Below are 27,444 nucleotides of genomic sequence, written 5' to 3' on the forward strand. Positions count from 1 at the left end.
CTGCTATTTTTGAAAAATCGAAGAACGACTGACATTTTTAGAATCTGATCTCAGGTCAGAATGGGTTCATCAGACCAGTGTGTGTCCAGTGGAAACCTGGTATGAATCTGATCTCAGGTCAGAATGGGTTAAGTCCGTCGACTATACACACAGAGACGTAAAAGACAGCGACATTGAGAAATGAGAGGTTGGACACAGGATGCATGGAAAGACAAAGAGAGCGAGAGGAAGGTGGCGGGTTGGGTCTGGATGACCAGGCAGCGTGGAGGAGCTATAGACTATATACACTGTATGTAAATTAGCCAATCAAGGGTTATTATAACGACAACTTGTCTGATAATATGGTGTGGGAAAAATCATAACTCGCTCCACCCTGTCACAGGCAGATGGAGGCGCAAATTAACACGTGTGCGCGCACACACACGCACATGCACACGCACACGCACACACACACGCACACACACACACGCACACACACACACACACACACACACACACACACACACACACACACACACACATGCACACACACACACACACACACACACACACACACACACACAAATGTGTAAACATACAAGCTTAGACACTCAGTCACACTCACACTCGTTCAATTAGGAACATCAAAACAGGTGCAGGAGATGCACACCATCCACACATACACATCAAGAATACTGAAATAAACCTGCAAATGAATCCACTTAATGCTAATGACACAGAGTCACACGTACTCACGCACACACGCAAACATGATGATGCACGACACACACACACACACACACACACACACACACACACACACACACACACACACACACACACACACACACACACAGACGCATACATGCATCAAATGTCACTTACACTATTCAATGACACAAACACACACACACACACACACACACGCACACACACGCAACTACACACATGCTAAGCGTGCGGTGCGTTGTAGACTCGACGGGCTCGGGCCAATATAGTGGCCTTCATTACGGAATCATGGCGGGTTGTGTCATGATTCGCTTTGCGGTAATTACAGCGGTCCGCTCCTCCACTCGACACGCCGCCTCTCAGACCCCCCGCTGCCCCCGACTGCCAAGGTCAAGTAGCAGTTAGAAGAGTTAACAGTCTCCCTCCCTCGCCACACGGCCACTGATGCCGGAACCTTAATGGCCCAATTTACTCTCACTCAGTCTCACACACACACAGAGAGACAGCACTCTTCAATTAGTTGTAGAAATGGAGCAATGGAACACACAATTATAACAAAAGACATTCCCTCTAGTCTATCTCATTTGATGTTTTGATGACTGTGAGTGCCGTGCACCACACTGGTCCAAAACCCCTCATACTGTAACGTGTTTGTTTGGGTCGATCCGATGACTGTGGCGTCTCATATCATGTGAGTCACATCATTTTCATACCCATCAAACCACTCAAGGACCACTAATGAATGGGGCTGCGTGCGGATAGCAACGTTTCATCATAGCGTGTGCTGCTGTGCGTGATCAAATCACTCAGAATAGCTTGGTATTGATTTGCGGTGACTCTGCCAGGAAAAGGCCTCCTCTGCAGTATGTAGTGAGTCACTGTGGGGGTCAAGCACAGGGACGTCACGTAGCTGACCATTTGTTTGCCCTAAGTTGGACGCACACAAGGCTGCTCGTTATTGCGTGGCGGAGCCGTGGAGGAATTTGTTATGAGGGTCGGCTTGGCACTTTTGGGCACATTTTCTTGCCATCCTCGGCGTGTTGGCCTACTCGCAGTGCGTATTGCGCGTATACGTATAGCGACGGCACTGGTCAAGCATTTAGGCCTTCACCCTATGAAGGCCCACGCATACTCCAGTTTTAGGTGATAAGGTGACCAACGACAACATGACGTCACGTTGCGGTGATAAGCAGACTCACCGCTCACACCAACATGTCTCTCTTTTTACTAACCTTTTGTAACTCTGAAGAAATGGAACCAACGGGTCAAATTTGGTTCCATTTGTGGACCCTAATGGGTCCATTTGGTATATTTTCAGAGTTAAATTAACATTGATTTTACAATATAAACTCGGGTCCCAGAGATAGAAATGCCATTAAATGGGGGTCTGTTACAGACTGTCTATAACTGGGGGTCCTTGAAATTAAACGGGTTGAGAATCACTGGTCCCTGGAATATCTTTTCAATTGGGGATCCACAGGCTAATTAGTGTCAATTTGGGGGTCCTTGACGTGAAAAAGTTTGGGAACCACTGGTCTAAAAGGATTTAGAACAGCAGTTGTATTAGACATTAGTTAGTAGCAGTACTTTGCTCTGCTTGCCACAAGTAGGCCATGTATGGCCTACTTGTGTGCAAGGCGCAAGTTGGCACCTCAATATTCTAGTTGACTTGTCACTCTTTAGACTGTTGTTGCTGACGGTGTGATCGCCTCATTCTCAGTCACCTGAGGAAGGTGACTGAGAGGTTGTGTCTGCACAAACAACATGCTCATCAGATGGGAGCTTTTAACTACAATTTCTATTGGCTGATGACTTTCGCACGCAGATCGAAATGCAGCTTCGTCACTTCAGTCACTGTTCTATTGAAACACTAACCAGTTGAGCAGTCTTTCTGACTGAAGCTCCCATGCCATCATCCCAGCCACACATATAATTATCATTATTATTATTATTGCCATATTGATCCAAAATGAGTCCGACATGTTTATACATGTCACAGAGCTATGGTCGGATATTAATAGGTTAATTGTTAACACACGTACACGCACGCACGCATATGCGCGCACACGCACATGCACATGCATCCACACCCGCACACACACACACACACACACACACACACACACACACACACACACACACACACACACACACACACACACACACACACACACACACACACACACAGACACACACTTGGGACCCATTTGTTGCTTTGTTATGAAATTAGTTTTTTTGATCAGTGAGTTGCTCAAAGTGGCCGTACAGGAACGCAGCAGTAAACCAACGCTTATCGCCCATGAACACACGATCCTGCCAGGCTTTTCCAGCACTTTCTATAAGCCGTCTATGATCAAACCCACTCCCCTTTTTCATCCCATTCTGGGACAAAACAAGACTTGGGCATGTTCTGGGCAAACACCTCTTTAAATCTAGTGGAACCAACAATCAAACCACAGGGCTTCTGTCTTTGCTCTAGTCCTGACATACATTTCAACCACCACACCAAGAGGATGAAACCACAGATTATCCAACAACAGCAACTTTGTTTTTCACTCGAGGCACATAGACTATATATAGTCTCATGACTACTAATCGTAAATAGAAAAGTGGATACAACAAGCCGAGGCCAAAATGGCGCCAATGCATGCTCCCATGCACCTCTTAGAGCTACACTCGAAGAAAGAAAAAAAACCCTGGCACAAAACCCCTCATGGCACACAGCAGTCAACGCCGTCAACTGTTGAGCGGCTATTGAGAAACTATGGGCCGGGAGGAAGTCATTAAAGCGTTGGCACAAGTGTGTGTGTGTATAGCTGAGGTGGGCCAATAATAACGCTCCCCTTCTCTCCTGCCTTGTGTGTGTTTTTTCTTTTCTTTAGGTTTTTTTTTTTTTTTTAACTAAACCACGAGGCCCAATTAGCCTCGTCTTCAGGCGCTCAGATCTGAGCTTTACATCAGCTTTTATTCCTTCCAGATTGCCTTTTATAGCCATTATTTTGCCTTAAAAAAAGTACAAACAAAATGCCAGCATAGCGAAGGAAGGGGAGCCGTGGTGTTGACTGCTCACATATGTGGCACCGTAGAAACATCGGTGTGAGATTGGAATAAAGAGCTCCAGATATATATATGCGACGGGGGCATACAGTACAGTAACAGTGTGGACGTACTGTATACCGTCCCTCTTCAATGGTGAAGTTGAACCTATAGATTTCCTCCGCATTCAGATTTTTAGAAATTAATCCAGTGACAAGAAACATTATACAAGTATACAAGTTTCCGACCTTGCGTCATCTACTGGTGGTGTAGTCGTGCAACATATTAATGACCCACATGCAGTGGTTTTCAACCAGTGGTCCGAGGACCACCGGTCCCTGAGGCGGTTCCAGGTGGTCCCCATGGATAAATGATAAGGAGGTGGTATAGGGGCCCCCGCTGGTCAAGTGGTCCAGGAGCATCATGCCACATATAACCCTAGGCTTTGGCCTGACAGTGCGTCGCGTGTTCGAGTCCCGTTCATGACGACCTTTGCTGCATGTCTCTCCCCTTCTCTCTCTCCCTCTTTCCTGTCAGTCTTTATCAATAAAGGCAGAGAATCTGGTAACCAAATGGACCCTTATTAGATCTTTAACTCTTGAGAGCGTAAAGGCTCCATTTGGTTTCATTGTATGCTAAGTGTTAAATTATTCTTAAACTGATCTGCACTACGAGAAATCTCCACAATTAGAGAATATATAGAACAATTGTTATTTTGATTAACGTTTGCCTGTTATCTCTACAACAAAATATGTTAAGTTTTAGGACTGAGAGGCTGAATCTCGTCAAATGGTGGTCCGTGTCTCAAATGCTAAATGAATAATATTCATCATAAAGGACCATATTATGATATAAAAAAGGTTGAAAACCTATACTGGTAGTGGATCGGCTGTTTTTGGCAAAAGATTATTGGTGTTGAGGGGGAAAAACAAATGTTGTAGCCTACCTACGTATATGGATATATGCGCGTGTATACAGTGTTTGTGTATATGTGTGTGTGTGTGTGTGTGTGTGTGTGTGCGTGCAAAGCATTTTACGCCATGCGTTGCAACATTCCTCGGGTATACAAGCTTGCTGAGCTCATCCAGCATTCCATCAAGGGCGACAGGGCGCCATGGCGACAGATTTGCATACAGTACAAAGCCGCCCGCAGGGGAGACCACAGGGAGGCCAGGACATGGTCCCCTTGTTACACACACACACACCTTACATCCCCTGCCCGCTGTGTACACAAGCTCACGGATTGCAAGGTGTGTGTGTGTGTGTGTGTGTGTGTGTGTGTGTGTGTGTGTGTGTGTGTGTGTGTGTGTGTGTGTGCGCACCTGTCAGGGGTTAGCTGACACCTCTGATGCTGGCAAAGCAGCTCCTCATTAGCATGGTTGTGATCTAGGGGTCCCTCGGGGTCCCAGACCCCCTCCCCACACTGCCGCTCCCCCCCCCCATCCCCCCCCCCCCTGTTCCTCCATCCTCCACCTTGCATCTTGTCGCATCACCATCCTGCTCTCTCTCTCTCTCTCTCTCTCTCTCTGTCTCCTCCTCTCCCTCCACCCATATAGCTTGTTTGTCGTGATGGGGGCTAATCAGGAGACACAGGAACATGCTGATCAGGTGTGAGCGTGCCTACTGTGTGCGTGCGTGCGTGTGTGCGTGCGTGCGTGCGTATGTGCGTGCGTGTGAGACACCAAAGAGAGTAGTGTGGGCGGTAAACTATGGCTTGGGAGAGCAGAGGCAGACTGTCACACATGCACTAAGAGATAGAGAGACAGAGAGACACAGAGAGACAGAGAGAGAGAGAGACAGAAAGAGAGAGAGACAGAAAGAGAGACAGAGAGAGAGACAGAGAGAGAGAGACAGAAAGAGAGAGAGAGAGAGAGACACAGAGAGACAGAGAGAGAGAGAGAGAGAGATACAGAAAGAGAGACAGAGAGAGAAAGAGAGAAAGAGAGAAAGAGAGAGAGAGAGAGAGAGAGAGAGAGAAAGAGAGACAGAGAGAGAGAGCGAAAGAGAGACAGAGAGAGAGAGAGAGACGGAGAGAGAAAGAGAGACAGACAGAGAGAGAGAGAGAGAGAGAAAGAAAGAGAGAGAGACAGAGAGACATAGAGACAGAGAGAGAGAGACAGAGAGAGAGAGCCTGTGGAGGGTGGCAGTAGCAGGCGGGGGGTAAGGCTCTCACACAGTGTGACTGGCTCCATGCTAACTCAAACCAGCCTCCACTCTCTAACCATGTACATCTGTGTCTGTGCGTGTGTGTACGTGTGTGCGTGTGTGCATGCGTGCGTGCGTGCGTCTGTAGTCAATCTGAGCATGGCCCGCTGAAAGGCCTGACAGCCAGGGAGCGTATTTAAAGAGACAGCACCCCATAATCTGTGTGTGCTGTTTGTGTGTGTGTGTGTGTGTGTGTGTGTGTGTGTGTGTGTGTGTGTGTGTGTGTGTGTGTGTGTGTGCACGTGCGTGTGTGCTCGTGTGTGTGCGTGCGTGTGCGTCATGAGTATGTGGGACTGAGGACAATGTTCAAGGATCACCATACCACACACACACAGACACACACACACACACACACACACACACACACACACACACACACACACACACACGAGCATATGGGTCACATAGACTCTACCCCCTTTGTGTCCCTTTATCTCTGTCTCTGTCCATCTCTCACACACACACAGACACACGCACTTACCCACACACGTGGTCACCTGCACGCACGCACGAACACACACACACACACACACACACACACACACACACACACACACACACACACACACAGCAAGGCACCTGTGCAGGGTATCTGGGTCCTCCGCCCTGACCCTCATACCTCCTGGGATGCGGGTCAGAAGAACAATAAGAGGGATCAGGTATCTCCATCAGCTCACACACACACACACACACACACACCGCACACCGCACACCACACACCACACACACACACACACACACACACACACACCGCACACACACACACACCAGCCCAGCTGCACAACAATACGTTTCGGAGAAAGAGCCTCCTCTCATGTAGCAGGCTGTGTGAGCGAGCGCGTTAGCGCCGCCAGGCAAGCTATCCCAGGGCACAGGGGACAAGCCGTGAAAAAATAACTGGAAAGACCTCTCTGTCAGTAAAGAGCTATGGCTCTTGGCTCGGCCTCTAAGAGAAAAGGGAAGAGAGAGAGAGAGAGAGAGAGATCTAGAAAGTGCATTAGCTAAGCGTTCTGTGGCATGTCTCTAAGCCTGAGTCATCACCATCAACTTCTAACTGGTCCCAGCGCCTGTGTGTTCGCCTGTGTGTGCGCGTGCACTCGTGTGTGCGTGCGTGTGTGCGTGTGTGTGTGTGTGAGCACTGGGGTCGGGTGGGGTTCGGGGGGGTCGGGGTGTTGGGGGGGGTGCAGCGTCTATCATGTGGTGCTGAGGAGCGTGATGGATGACACTGACTCGTGCTTGTGGTCGATAGGAGTCGTAAGCCAACGGAGAGACGAATCGCAACGGTGGAAGAAAGTCTTGGGATAATAGAGAAAGGGTGTAGGAAGCAGGACAGAGACCCGTGGTGGGGGGGTATGAAAACCAAGAGAAGCAAAAACAATATTAGCTGGAGTTGGATCTATATTCTATTCCCCCCTATAACGTCGCTTGACCATGTTTCGTTACAGCTATAAAGCTCCCTCTCTCTCTCTCTTCCATCGGTCTCGGACTTCAGAGTCGGCCTTTGGGGAGCGCCAAACTGTTCGGCAAGCCTACTGACACAGTCGCTCTAATGCATGATGTCAGCAAAGGACAAATCCTGGAGCCGCTCCATTGAAAGTGAATAGGAGAATGACTTTGCGGGCTTGCAGAATGTTTGCTTGAGGTTTTACATTCAAATGAGCTCTCCACCACACTTCCCCTCCCGGCTACTCGGCCTGTTGTCTACAATGTCTCCCATTCACTGGGAACAGATTAGCTCCAGGAGCGATGGATTAACGTGTGACTTCTAATTCTGTTTTATGGTGTGTTGAATTTAGGAGTTTTCAATGATCTGGTCAATCTTTGTTATCCACAGTCTGTATATTGTTAAGATGTTTGCTTTGACGGGGAGAGGTTCACAGCAATCCATGTCCCTAATTAGAGATGTCCCGATACTGTATCAGTATCGGCCTTTATTTGTCATATCGGGTCAAATCGGTATCGGTGAATATGCCAGTCTAACCACCGATCCGACACAGGGGTAAGGGGTTGACACTATGGCAGGTAAATAAAATGTTGGGACATGTGGAGTTTGCTTTGGAGTGCAAGTGCACATTTGAGTGAGGAGTCTGCTATAAACACAACACGAGATATATAGCTATAGCTATAAAACACAACATGAGATCACGACACTGGTATCTGTGTGTGTGTGTGTGTGTGTGTGTGTGTGTGTGTGTGTGTGTGTGTGTGTGTGTGTGTGTGTGTGTGTGTGTGTGTGTGTGTGTGTGTGTGTGTGTGTGTGTGCGTGTGAAAGAGATGTCTGCGTTTGTGTGCTATATAGAAAGACAGGGAGAGAGAGAGAGAGAGAGTGCAGTTTACATGTGCAAGCATGTTAACACTCGTGCACAACATCTGTGCGCACTTGCGGGTGCGCGCTTGTCGGTCTATGTCTGCCACCATACGTGTGTGCGAATGTGTGCACCGCCGTGCGCGCATGTGTGTGTGTGTGTGTGGCATGATGTGCGTCCTGGCCTGCCACAGACAGGGGTGCTATATTGGTAATGGTCCCCAGCTGGCCGCGCTGCCCAGGGAACTAAGGGAGCCTGGCTCGGTTAACTAGCAGCCCACAGGAAAATGCTGTATATACCACCGCCGAGGCCCTCCGCTCTGCAGCGCAGCACGCAGTCAGAGCCCTTCCAGCCAAATCAGCCCGCTATAAAACCTGGCCCTCGCATGCCACAGACATGCCGTATGGCAGCCACATCCACTGAAAGGGCAGATGGAAAGGTTAGGCCAGCGCTGTTCCTTTAAGTCCGGGAGTTTATACCAATGGACCGGTGGCATGATTTAACATGACTGTTCATTAACGCATTTAGGAGTCGGACTGATGTGTTCTAAAAATGCTTTCTAAATTCTTTCCGAAACACGTCGAATATTTAGACAAAAAAAAGGTATCTTTCCTTCAAGTTGTACTGCTTAATTCCCAAAGGTGTGAATTGCGTAAATGATATTTATAAAAAAATTACAAAAATGTTATGGTGTTATGTACCTTACATAGCGACAATACCTTACATACCAAAATGGGTTCCCGTCATAAATCTGTCTGTCTGTCTGTCTGTCTGTCTGAATCAGTTTATCACAGCAAAATCTGGAATGTTCATTTACTGTAATGACTGTACAATGTAGGTACAAATGGACCCATGATCAACAGTCCAGATTTGACTGTGGACAATATATATCCATGTATTCAAAATGGTAAATGGTGCATTTATATAGCGCCTTTATCCAAGGCGCTTTACAATGATTAATTCTCTCTCTCTCTCTCTTCTCTCTCTCTCTCTCTCTTCTCTCTCTCTCTCTCTCTCTCCCTCTCCCTTTCCCCCCTCTCCCCCCAGGCCCTGCAGTGATCCAGAGAGGACTGGTGGAGCAGTGATGTTATCAGTCTCAACGGTCATGTCTCCAGGTGAATTCTGTTCTGTCTTCTCTGAGGCCCTGCTGGCTGGCTGCTGGCTCTTGAGGTGTGTCAAACCGTCTCTTGGCTGCACTCTATCCGCCCGCTATAACATATCTGTGCGTGCGTGCGTGCGTTTGAGAGAGAGAGAGAGATAGAGAGAGAGAGAGAGAGAGAGATAGAGCAAAAGAGATGAAGCTGGCTTTGGCCCCAGGCAATCCCCTTGTAGGTGCTGTGTGGCCTCACCTCTGTTCTTCTCTCTCTGTATCTCTCTCTCTCTCTCTCTCTCTCTGTGTGTGTGTGTGTGTGTGTGTGTGTCTCTCTCTCTCTCTCTCTCTCTGTGTCTTTCTCTCTCTTTCTGACTTATCACGCTGATACATTTCCTGTTCCTGGCACGACTCCTGCATAGCTTATGGTTAAAGAAGGCTTTTATCCATCCAGCTCCTCCAGGACACACACACACACACACACACACACACACACACACACACACACACACAGTCACACACACACACACACTGACACAACGCACGTGCACACACATACCAGCACTGGTACGGACCGGCACTGCCCCACCAGACCACAAGCCCAGACAAGCTCCGCTGGCACCCATGGCCCTGATAACATCTCAGGGCTTTATTTCATTTGGGTCTTGCTCTGTTGTGCTCTGGGAAACACAGACAGACGCGCATGCATGTGCACGCACACACACACACACACACACACACACACACACACACACACACACACACACACACACACACACACACACAGGAGAGGGCTTTTGGGGAACGACGAAAGTGGCTTGATTTATGCTGGAATAGCCTGTTTAAAATAAATGCTAAATAATAATATATGGTAGATTTTGAATCTACTGTCTCTCTCTCTCTCTCTCTCTCTCTCTCTCTCTCTCTCTCTCTCTTTCAATAATCAAGCAACCCCTGAAGCCCAAAGAAACATTTGATGTGATTCTGGTTTTCAACTGAACCTTTTCAGCTGCACAATAAACACCCACAGTGTTCATTTAACTCACAGAGGAAGTTGAGGAACCATTTGTACTTACTCTAAATGGAAACTAATGTTAGGAATGGACTAGTGGACAAGAGACTCAGTATAAGTCATTTTACGCTTGGTTGTATGCTGAAAATAGCCGATCTACAAGCTCGCAACGCGACACGTTGTGAGCTTGTAGATCAGATATTTTCAGCAAGTGTAAAATCAGCCATTACGACCGCATCAAGGCCTGCACTAAAATAAAAAGACTAAAACATTCCAGCTGACTAAAATGTGACTAAAACTGAATTAAAACTATTCAAGAGACTATATGACTAAAGCTAAAATCTATAAATTTGCTGCCAAAAACAACACTGGTGCATGCTGGGGGGTTTTGGCCCTTTCCCTTTCCTATGTGGCTGAACCCCCAGACGGAGACTGCTCCAGTGTGGGGCAGCTAAACACTGTGGGCACCTCAACGTCAAATGGGCAGTTTCTTTCCTACTACTACGTGTAAATGTATACGCTTTGGAAAATGGTGTGAAATAATCTTAAGTATACATGATTTGAACACACACGCTACATCATTATCAGACCTAAAATTACCCATCAACATCTCTCGTATATAGCCCCAAAATTACTGGATATGCAGGTGTAGAAATATTTACTTTAATTAAGGAAATTGTAGACTGTATGTATTTGGCTCCACATTTGTAAAACAAGTGTACTTACACAATCCAATGTAAAAATCTAAAATACATAGTTGGTGGGGAGTGTTGTCAGGGGCAGCACTGTTCCGGTTAACCCCCAGCCTCTCTCTAAATGGGAGACCACAACAGCAACGCGTGTGGCATGCCGTCTAGTGTCCTACTTTTAAACTGAGACACACATGCAGCCACGCAGACATGACGAGCCCACTTTACCAGCTACATTTTCCTTTTCTTCTTTCCCTGCATGTCCTGCACGGTCCCGGTGGACTATAGCGCAGAAACCAAGTCCAGTATATATAGGCCTACTTTGTTTTTTAGTCACGGCCGTGGACATGGTACTGTATACGCTTTTACAACACATGTGGTTACTCATCCGATTGTGTGACCTCCTTACTGTATAGGCATTGCAGTGATGCCGGGGCGTGACAGGACACATTGGATATAGGTAACCAAATACAGCGTGCTTTTGACAGATTTACTCGGATCCGTGCAGGCGTGCACACACACACACACACACACACACACACACACACACACACACACAAGCGTGCACACACACATCGTCTCAGTAACATTAAGATAGGTGTATTGATTGTCGACTGTTTGCGGCAAGATTTGTTTGTATAAGAAAAGAAACAATCGGTATTCTGCAGCTGTCCACTTGTTGCTGGAGGCAATGCTAGTTTGTAGTCAACACAGCAGTGAGATTCTTATGCGCCAGTCAGTCCTGCAGCGCATGTGTGCATCTGTGGCGTCTGCGCAGAATGATGCAGCTGTGGGGGTCGGACACATGCGCAGTGTTATAGGGCTGCCGCGCATGCGCAGTGTTTTAATCAATGTTTAAAGGAGAAATTATGACAGTTTAAAGCATTAAAGGTAGCCTATGGAATATACCAAGGCATGCATTATATTTGTGCAAAAAAGGAGGCGAATGCATAAACACTGTAAGCCTTGCGGAACAGTACGACCCAACGATGCACATTCATCAACAATAGCCTGATATGTATTTCACCGTAAAGCAGTCTTGCACACCGAACATAGACAACCTATGAGCTGAAAGCCCGTTGCACCGCATTGTGTGAGCTTGTAGAGCGGTTATTTTCAGAGTGGGGGGAATTAGAAAATGAAACCTTAGTGTGAAAGTGGATCAAAATAGGGATGTGTTTTTTTTTTCTTCGGGAAGGAAAAAGGGTTTGAGAACAAAAACACACACAATGCACATTTAAGCAACACGTACGCCATGTAGCGCCTCGGGCTCTTAAGTGACTCCTTATGACAAAACATGCGGGTGACATAAAGGGGGGGGGGACAGTAAGTGCACCATGAAAGGCTTCAATATCTCTTTTGTGGCGAAGCACCCCGTAAAATAGGAAAACACGGCTGTAAACGGCACTGTCTCCTCGTTTTCTTCTCTCGCCGTCTCTCCTGACGCACCAATCAGAGTGGGCCCGCTAATGAGATAAGAATAAGACACCGCCGGACAACAACAACATCAGGTGGCGAGTAGGATTACCGCTGATTCTGACGAGACCCCTCTCTCGTTTCTCCTTTTCAGAACATACTAATGGCGGTGTTTTTCTTTCCTTCCTGGAGAAAAACAACATATCACTCTTTTTTTAGCCGCTTATTTAAACCTAAACCTGGCGCCGTGCATTTTCACGGATTTTCCTAATGTTTTTTTTCCCAAAAATATCATATATCTAAGGTCAGAAAGCGCACGGCGAAGCATCGTGAACAAAAAGTGAACATGTAGATCTGCTATTTTCGGCATGTGACGTCCTCATACAGCAAAGTACAAACTATAAATATTAAGTGGTGAAAGGGAGAAGCAGATGAGAAGGGCTCGCTCATAAAATGGCTACTTTTAGCCGGGCGTCCAGCCGCGCTGTGCGCTGCAGAACCTGGCAGGTCGTACAGTAACCATGCACAGACATCAGCGGGCCCATGAGGTTTTCATCGGCATGTCTGTCATCCATATAAGCTCGGGATCTTAACCCATGTTGGGCGGGAACGCCTTTTGGTGGTTTAAGCATTATGGTGTAAAAATAGCAGATCTACAAGCTCATAGTGCGGCACAGAGTGCCGCGCTACGAGCTTGTAGGTCTGCTATTTTTGAAATATCGTGAAAATGTGGCCCAAATGTTTGAATATATTCTTTCAGAGCGAACGTTTTTAACTCAAATCTTTGCTTCTGGTGGGGGTCCCTGGAACAACATATTTTCAGAAGGGGGTCGGTGGGCAAATACATTATATTCTTGGGGGTCCTTGACATGAAAATGTTTGTGAACGACCGCTCAGAAAACCGTCAGGATTCAGAAGTCATTTTGTAGAATCGTCGTCAGGTCTAAATGGGTTAAGTGTGTTTTTTAGAGCGAGGGCAACAAGTGTGCATACAGTTGCCAGGCAGGTTCTCATCTGTGTCCTTTGTGTCCTGTGTGTGTGTGAGTGTGTGAGCGTGCGTGCGTGCGTATACGTGCGTGTGTCATCGGTGAGTATCGACGTGTTCTCAGGCCTGTGTGTGTATACAGTATACCGACACTGTCTGTAATTGTGCCTCATCAAATTTTGAACATTACTCATAGCAATGACGAAGCAGCACACCTCTTATCCAATATCACCTCTGAAGCTTAATTTATTACTCCACTGCATGACGGTATGATATTTGCTGAAGAAACAAACAGATTTTCAAGATGGAACTAGTCGTCGTGGTCGTGGTATAATGAGGCCGGTATGGTGTCGCGGAGCCTTCACAGACAGCGCTTCGCTGCATGTGGGCTCGGAGATATTTTCGAAAAGAGAGATTGAAAGTGTGAAGAGTGAAGTAAGTGCTGTAGAATGTAAGTGCTGCACACCACTCCGAAAACCCCCCCCTTTTAAATTCAAAGAAAATAAACAGCGTTCACGGATTCCATGGCCCCCATACTGTACACAGACAAATTCCAGCCACCCCGGAATCACAACAACACGTTTTTTTTTTCTTTTTTCTTCTTCTTTTTTTTACTGGGAGCCGTGCGAAAAACAACGCCTCTGTCTGCCTTTAATGGCGAGGCTCTCTCTCTCTCTCTCTTTCTCTCTCCCTCGTCATAGCAGGGGACAGCGGGGGGGGACGGGGGGGGGTGAGGTTTTTCTAATGCCTCTTAACTGAGGCTGTTAACCCATTCTGACCGGGCACCCATTTTGGTGTTGGCATCATGTTATGCTTTAGCTATTGAAAAATAGCAGATCTACAAGCTCATAGCGCGCCACCGAGTGGCGCGCTACGAGCTTGTAGGTCTGCTATTTTTGAAAAATCGAAGAACGACTGACATTTTTAGAATCTGATCTCAGGTCAGAATGGGTTCATCAGACCAGTGTGTTGTCCAGTGGAAACCTCATATGAATCTGATCTCAGGTCAGAATGGGTTAAGGAGCAAAGAGTCCACACATCTGGACGACACAGTCAGCAGGCACATGCTGAAAGTTAACGCCGCCGCTCGCAGTCCAAATTAGTGGCGAGTTTTATTCCCCCGCTGTGGTAGGAAAATATCAAATCTGCAGCCATATGAGGACCATAAAGATGGCTGTGGACCGTTTGATGCCTTCATGTGGGAGCTTTTTACGCTGCGTGTGTGTGTGTGTGTGTGCGTGCGCGCGCGTGCGTGCAGGCGCGCGTTTTGTGTCTGTGGTGTGATACGTACGCCTCAATGTAAGTGCCTGTACGGTATGCATTCCTGCATGCATTCATGTTTTGTGTGTGTGTGTGTGGCTCGGTAACGGTTATGTGTTCTTTAGCATGTGTAGGTGTGTGTGAATGTGGGTTTAAATGTGCTTGCGTGCGTCGAAGACACCAACTTCGATTGATTTCCTGTATCTGTGTCACATGGCCTAGACCAGCAGAAGGACGTGAGTCACTTAATTCCGATGGAAAAATGACCATGAGCACAGATTGTGACGGATTCCTTTGTCCCATCGTCACTTAAGTAAATAATGGGCCTATTCTTCACGAGCCAGAAGCCACATGTGTTTTGAACATTCTGGCGTTCAAATTGTACTATAGTGTCCACAGACAAATCGGGAGGAGAATGTCTTTGTCCGAGACCTCTGCGTTTGCGACAAACTCTCGCAAGATCTGTAGCAACAGTTCCCGACGTTCACATGGGGTGACCGGCCGCGTCCAGAGAGCGTATCGTAGTGTATATGATTTCACACTATCCTGGAGAGTGTATCTAGTCAAGATCAAAGGTCTGTGCCCCCACGCACCCTGGTGGTCCTGGTGGATCCATCACACATGGCTGACAGGCAGACGGACGGACGGTCACACAGGCAGACAGACAGACAGACAGGCAGACAGACAGACGGGCAGGCAGACAGACAGACAGGCAGACAGACAGACAGACAGGCAGGCAGACAGACAGACAGACAGACAGACAGACAGACAGACAGACAGACAGACAGACAGACAGACAGACAGACAGACGGGCAGGCACGCAGGCAGACAGACGGGCAGACGGGCAGGCAGACAGACAGACAGACAGACAGACGATCTGCTATTTTCACTAGTTTGGGTCGTCCCCCCCCCCCCCTTGATCACCTCATCATTCACAACATGTGAGAGAGGCATGGGGAGAGAGTATGTTTTGCCCTCCGTCCGTGTGTCCGTGTGTGTCCGTGTGTGTGTGTGTGGACTGTGTGGACTGTGTGGACTGAGACAAGAAATCCGCCCGGGACATTTTGGGGGGATTTGGCCCAGACTGGCCCACCACAACCAGCGTGCAGATACTCTACTGACTTTTCGGGTCGAGGCCCATAGGCTACAAATACTTGAAATACAAGCCCTTAACACTATACCACATTTACAGTACAACATAAATGATACACAACCAACAGATAACTCATGTAACATTTTGGCCCAGACCGACCCCCAACCAGAGGGTCGGCCCACGGGCATGTGCCATATGTGCACCCTCCCTGGAGGCCAAGGGAAAACCTTTGCCCTGCATTATTCACATCTGCCTTTTATAGCGCCACCAAGAGGCCGACTTTTGCAAAACACATGTTATGATATTATACCAGATTCTGTCCATCGTTACACAGTATCTCTATATTGTCATGTGCTCAAGACGGATCTGTATAAGTATGTTTTTGTAATAATAATCAAATAATAAAATAATAAAAAAAGTTTTCAAATAAATATAGGGAGTAAAAGTACAATATTTGCCTCTGAGATGTAGATGTAAAAGTACTGGCAATTGGAAATACTCAAGTAAAGTAGAGACATAACTCAAAGTTGTACTTAAGTAAATGTACTTAGTTACTTTCCACCACTACTGTGGATAGTACTATAGTGAATATTATAGGTTATTTGAGGAAGCAATCTGATTGGTTGAAACAGCTTTCTAGCCGCGCTTTAACCACGATATTGGAACAACTAATCAAAGAATTCAGGGTCGTGCTTTTCTCCCAGAGCGCAGCAGACTCGGTGGCTAGGCTAGCTAGTTTCTAAGGGACATTTGTGGCCGTAGTGGTCTTCATCTGTCATTAAAGAAATATTCTTTTCCAGCGATTATCTTAGTTTTAAGGGAATAACTGACTGTTGTATAATTGCAATATTACACTGGAGGGTATGTTCTATGTTCTTCACTTCTGCCATGCCTTCCGCGGCACCGCAGGCGTGCATTAATGACGATAAGGAAGACCCTCTCGTGTAATATTGCTTAACTCTGTGGTCACTAAGTGATGAACACTATGCAGATACTAATTACAACACATGGGGAAATAATGGCTGACTCCATGATATGCTCCACCAATGTTCACAACTTTCACACGCAAGGCCTCGACGCTTTCATCACCTCAAACCTCTGTCAGCCTCTCTCTCTCTCTCTCTCTCTGTCTCTCTCTCTCTCTCTCTCTCTCTCTCTCTCTCTCTGTCTCTCTCTCTGTCTCTCTCTCTGTCTTGTTCTCTCTTTGCTGTTTGCTGTCATCTTAAAGTACACGAGTGAGTCACAGGCCAATATTGTAAACATGCGTGGAGTCGCATTTCTTTGAAAGTTGTCCCTGTGTTCTGTAAGTATAGAGAGCTCTGTTCTTCTGTAGAGAACTGGAGGATGGCTGCTGAGACGTGCAGGGAAGACACACACACACACACACACACACACACACACACACACACACACACACACACACACACACACACACACACACACACACACACACACACACACACACACACACACACACACCCGAGATAACAGTCCCCACAAGCAAAAATATATGCACACAGCATGCGCGCACACACACACACACATAGAGACACACGCGGTCACGCTTGCATTAAGACATGCAAAACACACGCACGCACACTCTGCTCCACCCTCACAACTGCCACCGTGCAAACCCTAATCACAACCCCGGAGCATGGACATCAAATGAAGCAAGTTTAAAAAAAAATCATCAGGAGTAATTAACGCAGTTTCATATGCAAATGTGATTAATGCAAAACTACAAAGTCATTATGCAAATCGACTTTTCCTTGAGCCTCTGTACAAATATTCGCAGCTCAAATCAGGGATCAGTCTTGCCATCTTTCTCTCTCTCTCTCTCCTTTTTTTTTTATCTCTCTGCACACTGTAATGTCGTCAGTTCTAATTGATCCAGATGTGTTACTTTGTACACTCTCAGTGTACAATTAACGCTAAGCATTTTTATTGTGTTCCTCTGTCTCTAACGCATGCACGCGCGTGCTCGCACACACACACACACACACACACACACACACGCACAGTGTCACACGCACACACACACTTCATACCTATATTTCTCTCAATCTCCGTCGGTATGATGGCGGCGTGCCGAAAATATTTACGACACACACCATCCCCATGCATCGTACCGTATACGGCCATGTGTAAATCAGGCTCATCTCTCGTCCTCCCTCTCGGGGCAGACCAGAGGTATATAGTGTACTGTATATACGTGTATTCCGTGTGAACTGTGAAGTTATTTGGACGCAGCAGCAGCAGCAGTGTGTTTTCATGGCGCGCGGCCGTGCCTGGCATCACGCCGGCTGCCTGCTGATTGCTGCATGCCGCCTGGATGCCCTGCTCGCGACGGAGCGAGACAGGGAAGCCTTACTGCGTGCAGGGTTAGTGGGGGGGGCGGGGGGGCAGGGGGGGGAGGCGTATGAATATGCAAAGAGCCTGATTGCTTTTCATGATTAAAGCCTATTTAATATGGAAATGAGTGCAAGCCAGGTGATTAAAGGAGCATCGGGTGGTGGGGCAAAAAGAAAGGGCTGAGAGAGAGAGTGAGAGAGAGAGAGAGAGAGAGAGAGAAAGACAGAGCTTCAAAACTACCCTGTCGGTGTCACTCCTTCCTTAAATCTACATTTAATTCTGAGAGTGCACGTCACTCTCAGAATTAAATGAACACTCAAGGATTGTCTTACTGTGGTGTCGCCACACTCACCACCTCTCTCCTGCGACCTCTCTGGGCACAGAGGTCATATAGTTAGTTAGTATAGTCACAATGCTGTTTCAGTTTACCTGACGAAGGCCGGTGAGCCCGAAACGTTGTATTTTTCGTCCGCTTTGCGGTCAATAAATTGTTTTGGGAGATTTTAAAACGGTGTGCGGATCTCCTCTCCCCTTGTGTCTAACACACACACACACACACACACACTCACACACACACAAAGGTCTTTATAGTTAGCCCATAAAATTCAATTAGTCTGTAGTTAGCTTTTTATTCTCTATAACAATAACACTGTAAGACTAAGAGTGGGTGTTACATTTTTTTAGTTTTTGGTTTTACAAGCCGTGGAAATCTCATATTAGAATGAAATGAATGTTTGGCACTAACTGTACCTTCCACTGGAGGAGCGTGCTAATCCCACCGCTCTTAACAGTAACCAGAGAAATGTGTACAGTATAATATGAACAGAAATTGAACGTTATAGACATTTTGGCCGGTCGTAGTGCAGAATCTAGCCATAAAGCATGTGTTTCTGAAAGCTGGCGTAAGACTCTGTCTACGGTGGAGTTTCATGTTCCAGTGGATACAACACCGCTTAGAACCAGCTAGTGTGTATGTCAGATACCGCCATCGTAGCCGATGTACGGTACCAGCTTCTAGGCTGTTTTTAATTGATGTATGTATAGGGTTAAAGTGGTTAAAGTCATTTTGATGATATATTACCAATGATATATTATATTCCGAGGATCCCCGGAGGGTTCCGGGCCCAACTTTGAGTTACACTACTACTGAGACTAATGCTACTACCAGTCCAGCTCAAGATGGAGAGAGCATGAGAGATACTTACAGACACACACACACACACACACACACACACACACGCGCACGCACGCACGCACGCACGCGCGGGCGTGCACAGCAGACGTGGAAGGATGTCGCTGCAGCACCTTTCATGAAATATTCACCAAGTGCAACTACACAATGTAATTGTGTGATACACCTGTGCTTGTGTGTGGCAGTGAGAAACAGACGGAGGGAGGGAGGGAGAGACAGACAGACAGACAGACAGAGTCAAAGGAGTGAGACGGCGAGGAAGGGAAAACGAGATGGAGAAAAGGGAATATAAATATGAAGAGATAAACCGTGAGAGAGTGTCTGTGTCTGAGCACAAGGAGGAGAGAGAAAGGGTTGTCATGACATCTCCTCGTCTCTCCCCTCTCTACCATGTGGAGGGCATGTATCTTGAAGAGAGCGAGAGAGAGGGAGAGAGAGAACGGAAATAAGGTGAAAGACAAATGAAGAGATTGTGTAGAGGGGGAGACGGAGCGTCCTGGGAGAGGTTCAACTCAGGGCCAGGGTCATCTCAGCATGGATACATGCCCCTAGTGACTACCACACGCTGAGCCCTGACACGGATCATTCTTCACACACGCATGCGCACACGCACATACGCACACGCACACACACACACACACACACACACACACACACACACACACACACATGAACGCACACATTGCATACATCAGCACGGGAAACTCGGGCCACAGACTATGTCATTTTTCATCTACAGCAGTTGTGTGTGTGTGTGTGTGTGTGTGTGTGTGCATGTGCACATGTGTGAATGTACACTATGTGTATATTATGCTCGTACACAAGTGTGTGTTGACCTACTGTATATTATGTGACCGTGCGTGTGTACAATTGTATTTCTATACTTTTATTAAATGTCCCCCAAAGCGTAGAATTAGATACATAGTTTTATGGTTAAAATGATTTGTATACAAAAGGAAAAGATGAAGGTTTGAGTTATAAGAGTAGGAACTTGGAGATTAGGTGTGTTGTGTTGTGTGTGTTCAGTCCGTACATCTTTTGGGCCTGGATGTGCGAGGAAGGCAGCAGTCTGCCGTGTCCAGCCAGGAGAACGACAGACAGGGTGTTATGCAGAACATGATAACTGCCACTGTAGGTTACTGAATGAACAGGGTTACGCTCACATAGTCACAAATGGATCCTTAGCTCTGGTCAATATAGCGTTAGAATGACGAGAAGTAGGCCTGCCTACCTCTAACGCTATGGACCAGAGCTAAAGGGTTGGTCCTAACAGTCACCACCGTTCTGTTGTGTTTTTGTTTATTCAACCTTCAGCATGATCACAGGTTTAAAAGACAGGTGCCATTAAAAACACTGAATTATTGTTGCTGATTACAATATAAAACCTCAAATCTAAAAATCGAATAATGTAAAACACAAATCTAAAATCCACTATCATGTATGAGTCTGCAATATGTATGGGATTGGTGATTTCTTGGTGTCCAGGTCGTCTCCATTGAGTCCATTCTATCTGTGTTATGATGTGATGATAAAAACGTGTGTGTGCTTGCATGCCTGCCCGTGTGTGTCTCACTGTACGTCTCTTGCACATTGGACCTCATTAGACCTATTAAGTGTAATTTAATTTAGCTGAAACTTAAAACTGCCTTAAGTGGCAATCTAATGTGTTGAACAAAGCTCTCGTCCTCTGGTTCATTCAGCCTTGGAGTGCTTTCATGTTCTGTTCACTCACTGATAAGACTGACTGACTGGCTGAGTGACTCACTGGTCTGTCTGTCTGTCTGTCTGTCTGTCTGTCTGTCTGTCTGTCTGTCTGTCTGTCTGTCTGTCTGTCTGTCTGTCTGAATCACCCACTCTGTCTGTCTGTCTGTCTGTCTGTCTGTCTGTCTGTCTGTCTGTCTGTCTGTCTGTCTGTCTGTCTGTCTGTCTGTCTGTCTGAATCACCCAGTCGCTGTCTGTCTGTCTGTCTGTCTGTCTGTCTGTGTTTTCACTACTCTCTGACTGATGATCTGATTGGCTGCCGCCTGGCTCTGTGTCTTCTTTCTGACTGAATGGCTGATTAAAGCCTAATTTATAATCCGTAGTATACGTCAGTGTCGCTTGGAAAGAGAACAGAGCTTCAAGTTAACGGTGCATTGCTTTTTTCCCCTCTTTTTTTTTTTTGGCAAGGGACACCCTGAGCTATGATGGAGTATTAAAGATTAAGCTTATAACTGACTAAATGGATTTGAATAATGCCCTACAAACGGGTTGACTGGTTGACCTGCTGAGAGACTACAGGGCTCCCTAGCTGGCTGGCCTACTGGCAGACTCATTTAAAGGTTTGGTGACTAAATGACTGATTGACTAGCTTGGCTGTTTCAATCATCATTCAATGTGAATCAGACACTTTCACTTAACCCATTAAGACCCGATGACCCGATTCTACAAAAGTCTTAAAAATCTAACAGTTTTCTGAAAAGCGTATACAGTATGTTTCTGTATCAATGGTTCTCACACGTTTTCATGTCAAGGACCCCCCCCTAAAATTATTATTATTATTATATATATATATATATTCAAAGATTCGCACAAATGTTCCAGATGTATCAAAGATAGTGTGCAGCACAACGTGACGTGCTATATGGGCTTGTGTGTATCGGCTATTTCTCAACAGCCAAACGATGTGCTATAATAATAATACAACTAAAATCTAAAATGACACGGATGCAGTTTGAATGGGTTAACCTAACCACGATGGGACCGAGCTCTGTGTTGTACAGATATGTACAATTATATGGTCATGTATATGCATTTTTGTCAATAAAACAAACGTCACTCAAACAAAACCACAGGAACCCTGGCGTCCCTATATTCTGGGTCAACGTGACACACATTGTGTGAGCTTGTGTAGAAGATCGTCTATATCCGGTGAAGAGTGTTGAGGGGGTAAACTAGACCCCGGTCAAGTTTGTACAGGGATTACGTGGTTAACCCATTTAGACCTGAAGACGATTCTACAAATCCTGACAGTGTCAGGATTCTGTAAATCCTAACAGTTTTCTGGAGAAAAAAACGTTTCTATGTCAGTCAGTCGTTCTCAAACGTTTTCATGTCAGGGACCCCCAAGTATAACATAACACTTATAAAACACCAAAAGGGGTTCCCTCCCAAATTGGGTTAACCTACCCAGGCTAGGGTTAAGTGTAGATGCTTGAACCGTAAGTGAGCACAGCAGCCGCGCCTCAACAGCTAAACACTGTGTAATAATATCTGAACCTCAGAAGAAATACTACATGAAATCAGTTCCACATTACAGTATCTGATCCCCGGGCGACTTCTGGTAACCGTGTTGTTGTTGTTGTCACCGCTAAAGCTTGTTCTGTAGCTCTTCCCTTCTTGCTTCTTCTTCTTCTTTTTTTTAATTGGGGTAACTAACGAATAAATTGAGCAATTAACAGCAGCAATGTTACCACCGTGGAAGAGCATGGGAAACACTGTCAGCTTGATTGACTTATACTTGACTAATGCCAGTTCAACTGGAAAGACTGCTCAGACAGAGCACGCATGCACGCATGCATGCACGCACACACACACAGGCATGCATGCATGCACACACAGGCACACACTCGCGCGAGCACACACACACACACACACACACTATTAATCCTCTTCTCCTCACTGTGCGCAGAGGGATGAATTTTAATCAGCTTTCTTAACCTTTTTTTTCCCTCACATGTGCTGCAGGATGTCCTTATGAACAGTGAAGTGACACGCGCGCGCACACACACACACACACACACACAGGCATACTGGCACAAAAACACTGAGGGCAGTTCCTCTGTCACCTTCTGCCTTTCACAATTGGTTCAGACATTGTGTGTGTGTGTGTGTGTGTGTGTGTGTGCACACGCGCTGTCTGTGAAGGAGAGATAGAAAGAGTGCAAGTTTATTGATGTGAGCACAAGTCTTTCTGTGTGTGTGTGTGTGTGTGTGTGTGTGTGTGTGTGTGTGTGTGTGTGTGTGTGTGTGTGTGTGTGTGTGTGTGTGTGTGTGTGTGTGTGTGTGTGTGTGTGTGTGTGTGTGTGTGTGTGTGTGTGCGCGTGCGTGGTTGAGTGTGGATACTCATATGCACATGTGTGAGACTGAGTGCACAGAGTGCTCTCTTTCAAACGTGTGTTTCTAATTGAGCTGCTAAGCTCTCTGTACGTGTGTGTGTGTGTGTGTGTGTGTGTGTGTGTGTGTGTGTGTGTGAGAGTGTGTGTGTGTGTGTGTGTGTGTGTGTGTGAGAGTGTGAGTCAACAGTAATGCCAGCCTTACGAACATCAATTCATATACACTCCCCCTCTGCTCCCATTGTGCTTTGCCTCTGACTAATTGCTCCAATCCTCTTATTTTAACGCAAACGCACACACACACACACACACACACACACACACACACACACACACACACACACACTGCACACACACACACACACACACACACACACACACACACACACACACACACACACATCTCATCTCTTACCTCCTCTCTCCTGTATACAGTACATAAATATGATCATAACTATCCCTTCATCCTGTACATCATCTCTTACCTCCTCTCTCCTGTGTACAGTACATAAATATGATCTTAACCATCGTCTCTTACCTCCTCTCTCCTGCTTGGGGCAGATCCCCTTGGCCGGCGTCAGCCTCCTCTCGTCGTGCCCTCCTCCCTCGCCGCCGGGCGTCACCTGGACGCCCACCTCCACGGGCAGCGCCCCCCTCATGCCGCCCAGCTCCAGGGAGCGGGCCCGGGGCGACACGGGCACCAGGGTGCCCCGGCAGGCGCTCTCGCCCGGCTTGGAGAAGGAGCCCAGGGCCCCGCGCGCGCCCCGGCACAGGCGCCGCTTGTGCTCGATGAAGACCAGGATGTCGCCCAGGGGGAAGTTGGTCTGGCACTGGCCGCAGGTCAGCAGGTCGTGCTCGGGGCCGCCGGGCCCCGCCCCCGCCCCCCGAGGGCCCCCGCCGACGGGGGTGGACGTCTCCGGCGACGGAGATCCCGCCCCCGACTCATGATTGGCCTCTTCTGCGGAGAGGAGAGAAAGAGGAGGAGCAAAAAGGAGGAGGGTGAGTATTAATTAATTAATTGCACTGACGTCGACGCTTCTGTTATAAAACACAGCATAGAATAAATGTGAGGGGGGAGATTTGACATCAAGAGAAAGAGCCATGTTAATTAAAGACAAAACGGGAGAATGATTAGAGACAGATGGAGAAAAAAGGAGAAAACATCAAAGCGCTTTACGTTACCTTTAGGAAGCCTCCTTTTGGTTACATGAAAGATGTTCATTATAATAATGTTCTCAGGCATTTGCCCGTTTCTTTGCCATGAAATACAACCTCTCCAAAGAAAAAACAACTCGAATATACAACCTCTCAAAACAATGATCTGTCGCCTTCCCAACACAAACACATATGAGCTTCTTTATCAGTGCAAGATCAACACAGGAGGGTGTGTGTGTGCGTGTGTGTGTGTGTGTGTGTGTGTGTGTGTGTGTGTGTGTGTGTGTGTGTGTGTGTGTGTGTGTGTGTGTGTGTGTGTGTGTGTGTCTCTCTCTCTGTCTACTCTGCACATGCACACGCGCACACAAGGCCTGCAGGAAACGATTCATTTCACAGAGCTATCTGGGTTTCCGGTGAGGGCTCTTTGCAACGCTAAGGTGCATTATAGCTAACCGGCTGCCTGCACCATGTGGAGCGCAGAACAAGTGTGTGTACAGTGTATCTGTGCATGAGAATGAGAGAGAGAGAGAGAGAGAACGACAACGGTGTTGCGCGTGCGTGCGTGTGTGTGTGTGTATGTGTGTGAAGGGGCTGCATCCGTGGGCATGTGTGAAGCGGGTACATGTGTGCATGTGTGCTCATCCATGTGCTTTTGTGTGCACACAAGCGTGTGTGTGTGTGTGTGTGTATGTGCATGTGTGTCTGCTTGTACACACTATAAACACAGTACAGCGCAGGTGTGTGTCTGTGCAGGCTATACTGTATTCTCCATAGACAGAAAATCCATAGAGCCAAGCGATCCCAGTGTCTCTTTTAACAGAGTAAATCTCATTCTTCTCATATCTGACAGGGCCATTAATAACCATTACACCCCCACACCCCCCCCCCCCCGCACACAAGACACACACACACACACACGCACACACACACACACACACACACACACACACACACACACACACACACACACACACAGAGAGTGCCTGCGCTCTTACAGTGAATCCCTCATGGACAAACCTTATTTTTTCTAACAGCACCCTGATGTACCAGTATGGAAATGGGGCCTCTCTTCCAGAGCCTCAGAGGAAACCTGAAGCTCTGGAGATTCTCCAGGGGTGTCTGTGAGAGCGGGTACCCAGGGAGAGGTGTTGATGCCTGGGAGAGTAGCATGGCACAGCCTGCCCGCCTCCGCAAGTACCACCCACCAACCCTCCTGGTACTCTCTCTCTCTCTCTCTCTCTCTGTTTCTCTCTCTCTCTGTTTCTCTCTCTCTCTCTCTCTCTCTCTCTCTCTCTCTCTCTCACTCTCTCTCTCTCTCTCTCTCTCTCTCTCTCTCTCTCTCAAACATGGCACCCTGGCAACAGCAGAAATTGGATTGAGGGTGTGTTTTTCTAGTGAGGCCTGCTTGTGTGCATGCTTGTGTCTCAGTGACTCAGCCTGTAGCAGTGTAGCATGAGTGTGTGTGTGCGTGCACTCGCATGTGTGTGTGTGTGTGTGTGTGTGTGTGTGTGTGTGTGTGTGTGTGTGTGTGTGTGTGTTTTTTATGCTTATGTTTACGTGCACGTGCACTGCATGCATGCATGTAGAATCCAGAAATCATGTTAAACCTTACAACACTGGATTTTTACCGAGTATCCAAACAGTTGTTATCGTTACAGAGGGAGATCCCAAACCCGTATATCTCTTATCTGTTATCTCACATCCCGATCTCCCATGAAGGCTTCCCTCCCCTACACTACACACGTACAGACACTGCTGTTCCCGTCACACAACAATGTGCAGTTTAGTCTAGTTTCACAACTTAACACTTACTCCTCTGTAGCTAAATGTATGTATCATCCACTACCATTATACTACTGCGCTATACAATTATCTGACCGATAGATTACACGTTCCTTTTATTAATACGGATTTAGATTATTATTACAAAACATTTGTACATTTTATTAGAAAACATACGTTTATCAGTTTATCCCTATACTTTGGCTGTTTGAAAATAGACGATCTACAGTATACAAGCTCACCTTGTAGATCTGCTATTTGTGAAAATATTTTGACACATTTGACAACTTTAGGAAAAGAAAACTGCTATACTCTTGCTGTTTCGAATATAATAATGTTTAACGTAGCAAATGTGTGTTTTTTTTAAAAGTCAAAATGCAAAAGTGTGATAATATCAGATATATTATCCTGATGCTAATACTTTTGCACTTTGACATAATAAAACTAATGCAGTAAAAAAAAATATATATATATACATATATATATATATATATATATATATATATATATATATATATACATTTATATTACTATTTTTTTAGCCTTTGTGCTAAATCTGAGTATACTTCTTTCCCCACTGCCCACCAACCCCCGCCTCCACCCCCACCCCACCCGCGCCGTATCTTTCCAGTCCACTCCCTCCACCCTGACAATTGCCCCGCAGTGGTGATCGCATGCCAACTATCTTCTCTCTAAGCGGCAGAGGATTCCTGGACCCGCGCCAGATAATTTCCATCTCATAATCTTGGGCGGCGAAGACGGAACACAAACGCGTTATTTACCCACAGTTCACAGCTTGTGACCGCAATGCACATGAGCCAATGTTCTGCTCGCGTCCGAGACGACGGGCCATGCAAATGTAGAGTTACACGCCGCTCGCGCGCGTGTGCAATTTTAACCCGTTTTACACCCCAGGCAGATTCTACAAATGCCTTCTAAATCAGTAGTTCTTCACTTTTAAGATGTTTCAAAGGGAAAAAAAGCACATGTACGAGGTCGCTGTGTGCTTACATGTATATCTAAGATGACACAGATGCCTTCCCGGGTTTAACGGGTTAACCCATTAAGA

The 27,444-nt window shown here is 46.7% G+C and overlaps 1 protein-coding gene across 1 annotated transcript in view; it reads right to left on the reverse strand.

The window, feature by feature from the left end:
• The window catches only part of bcl11bb (BCL11 transcription factor B b), a 48,822-nt gene that overhangs the window by 9,450 nt on the left and 11,928 nt on the right, over window positions 1-27,444 (reverse strand). The window contains exon 2 of the mRNA XM_080790315.1: window positions 23,977-24,396. Within this exon, the coding sequence (XP_080646441.1) occupies window positions 23,977-24,396 (420 nt within the window). The remainder of the gene's footprint in view (window positions 1-23,976; window positions 24,397-27,444) is intronic.

This window comes from Protomyctophum bolini (genome assembly GCF_963924005.1).
Source record: "Protomyctophum bolini genome assembly, chromosome: 19".
NCBI classification, from domain to species: Eukaryota; Metazoa; Chordata; class Actinopteri; order Myctophiformes; family Myctophidae; genus Protomyctophum; species Protomyctophum bolini.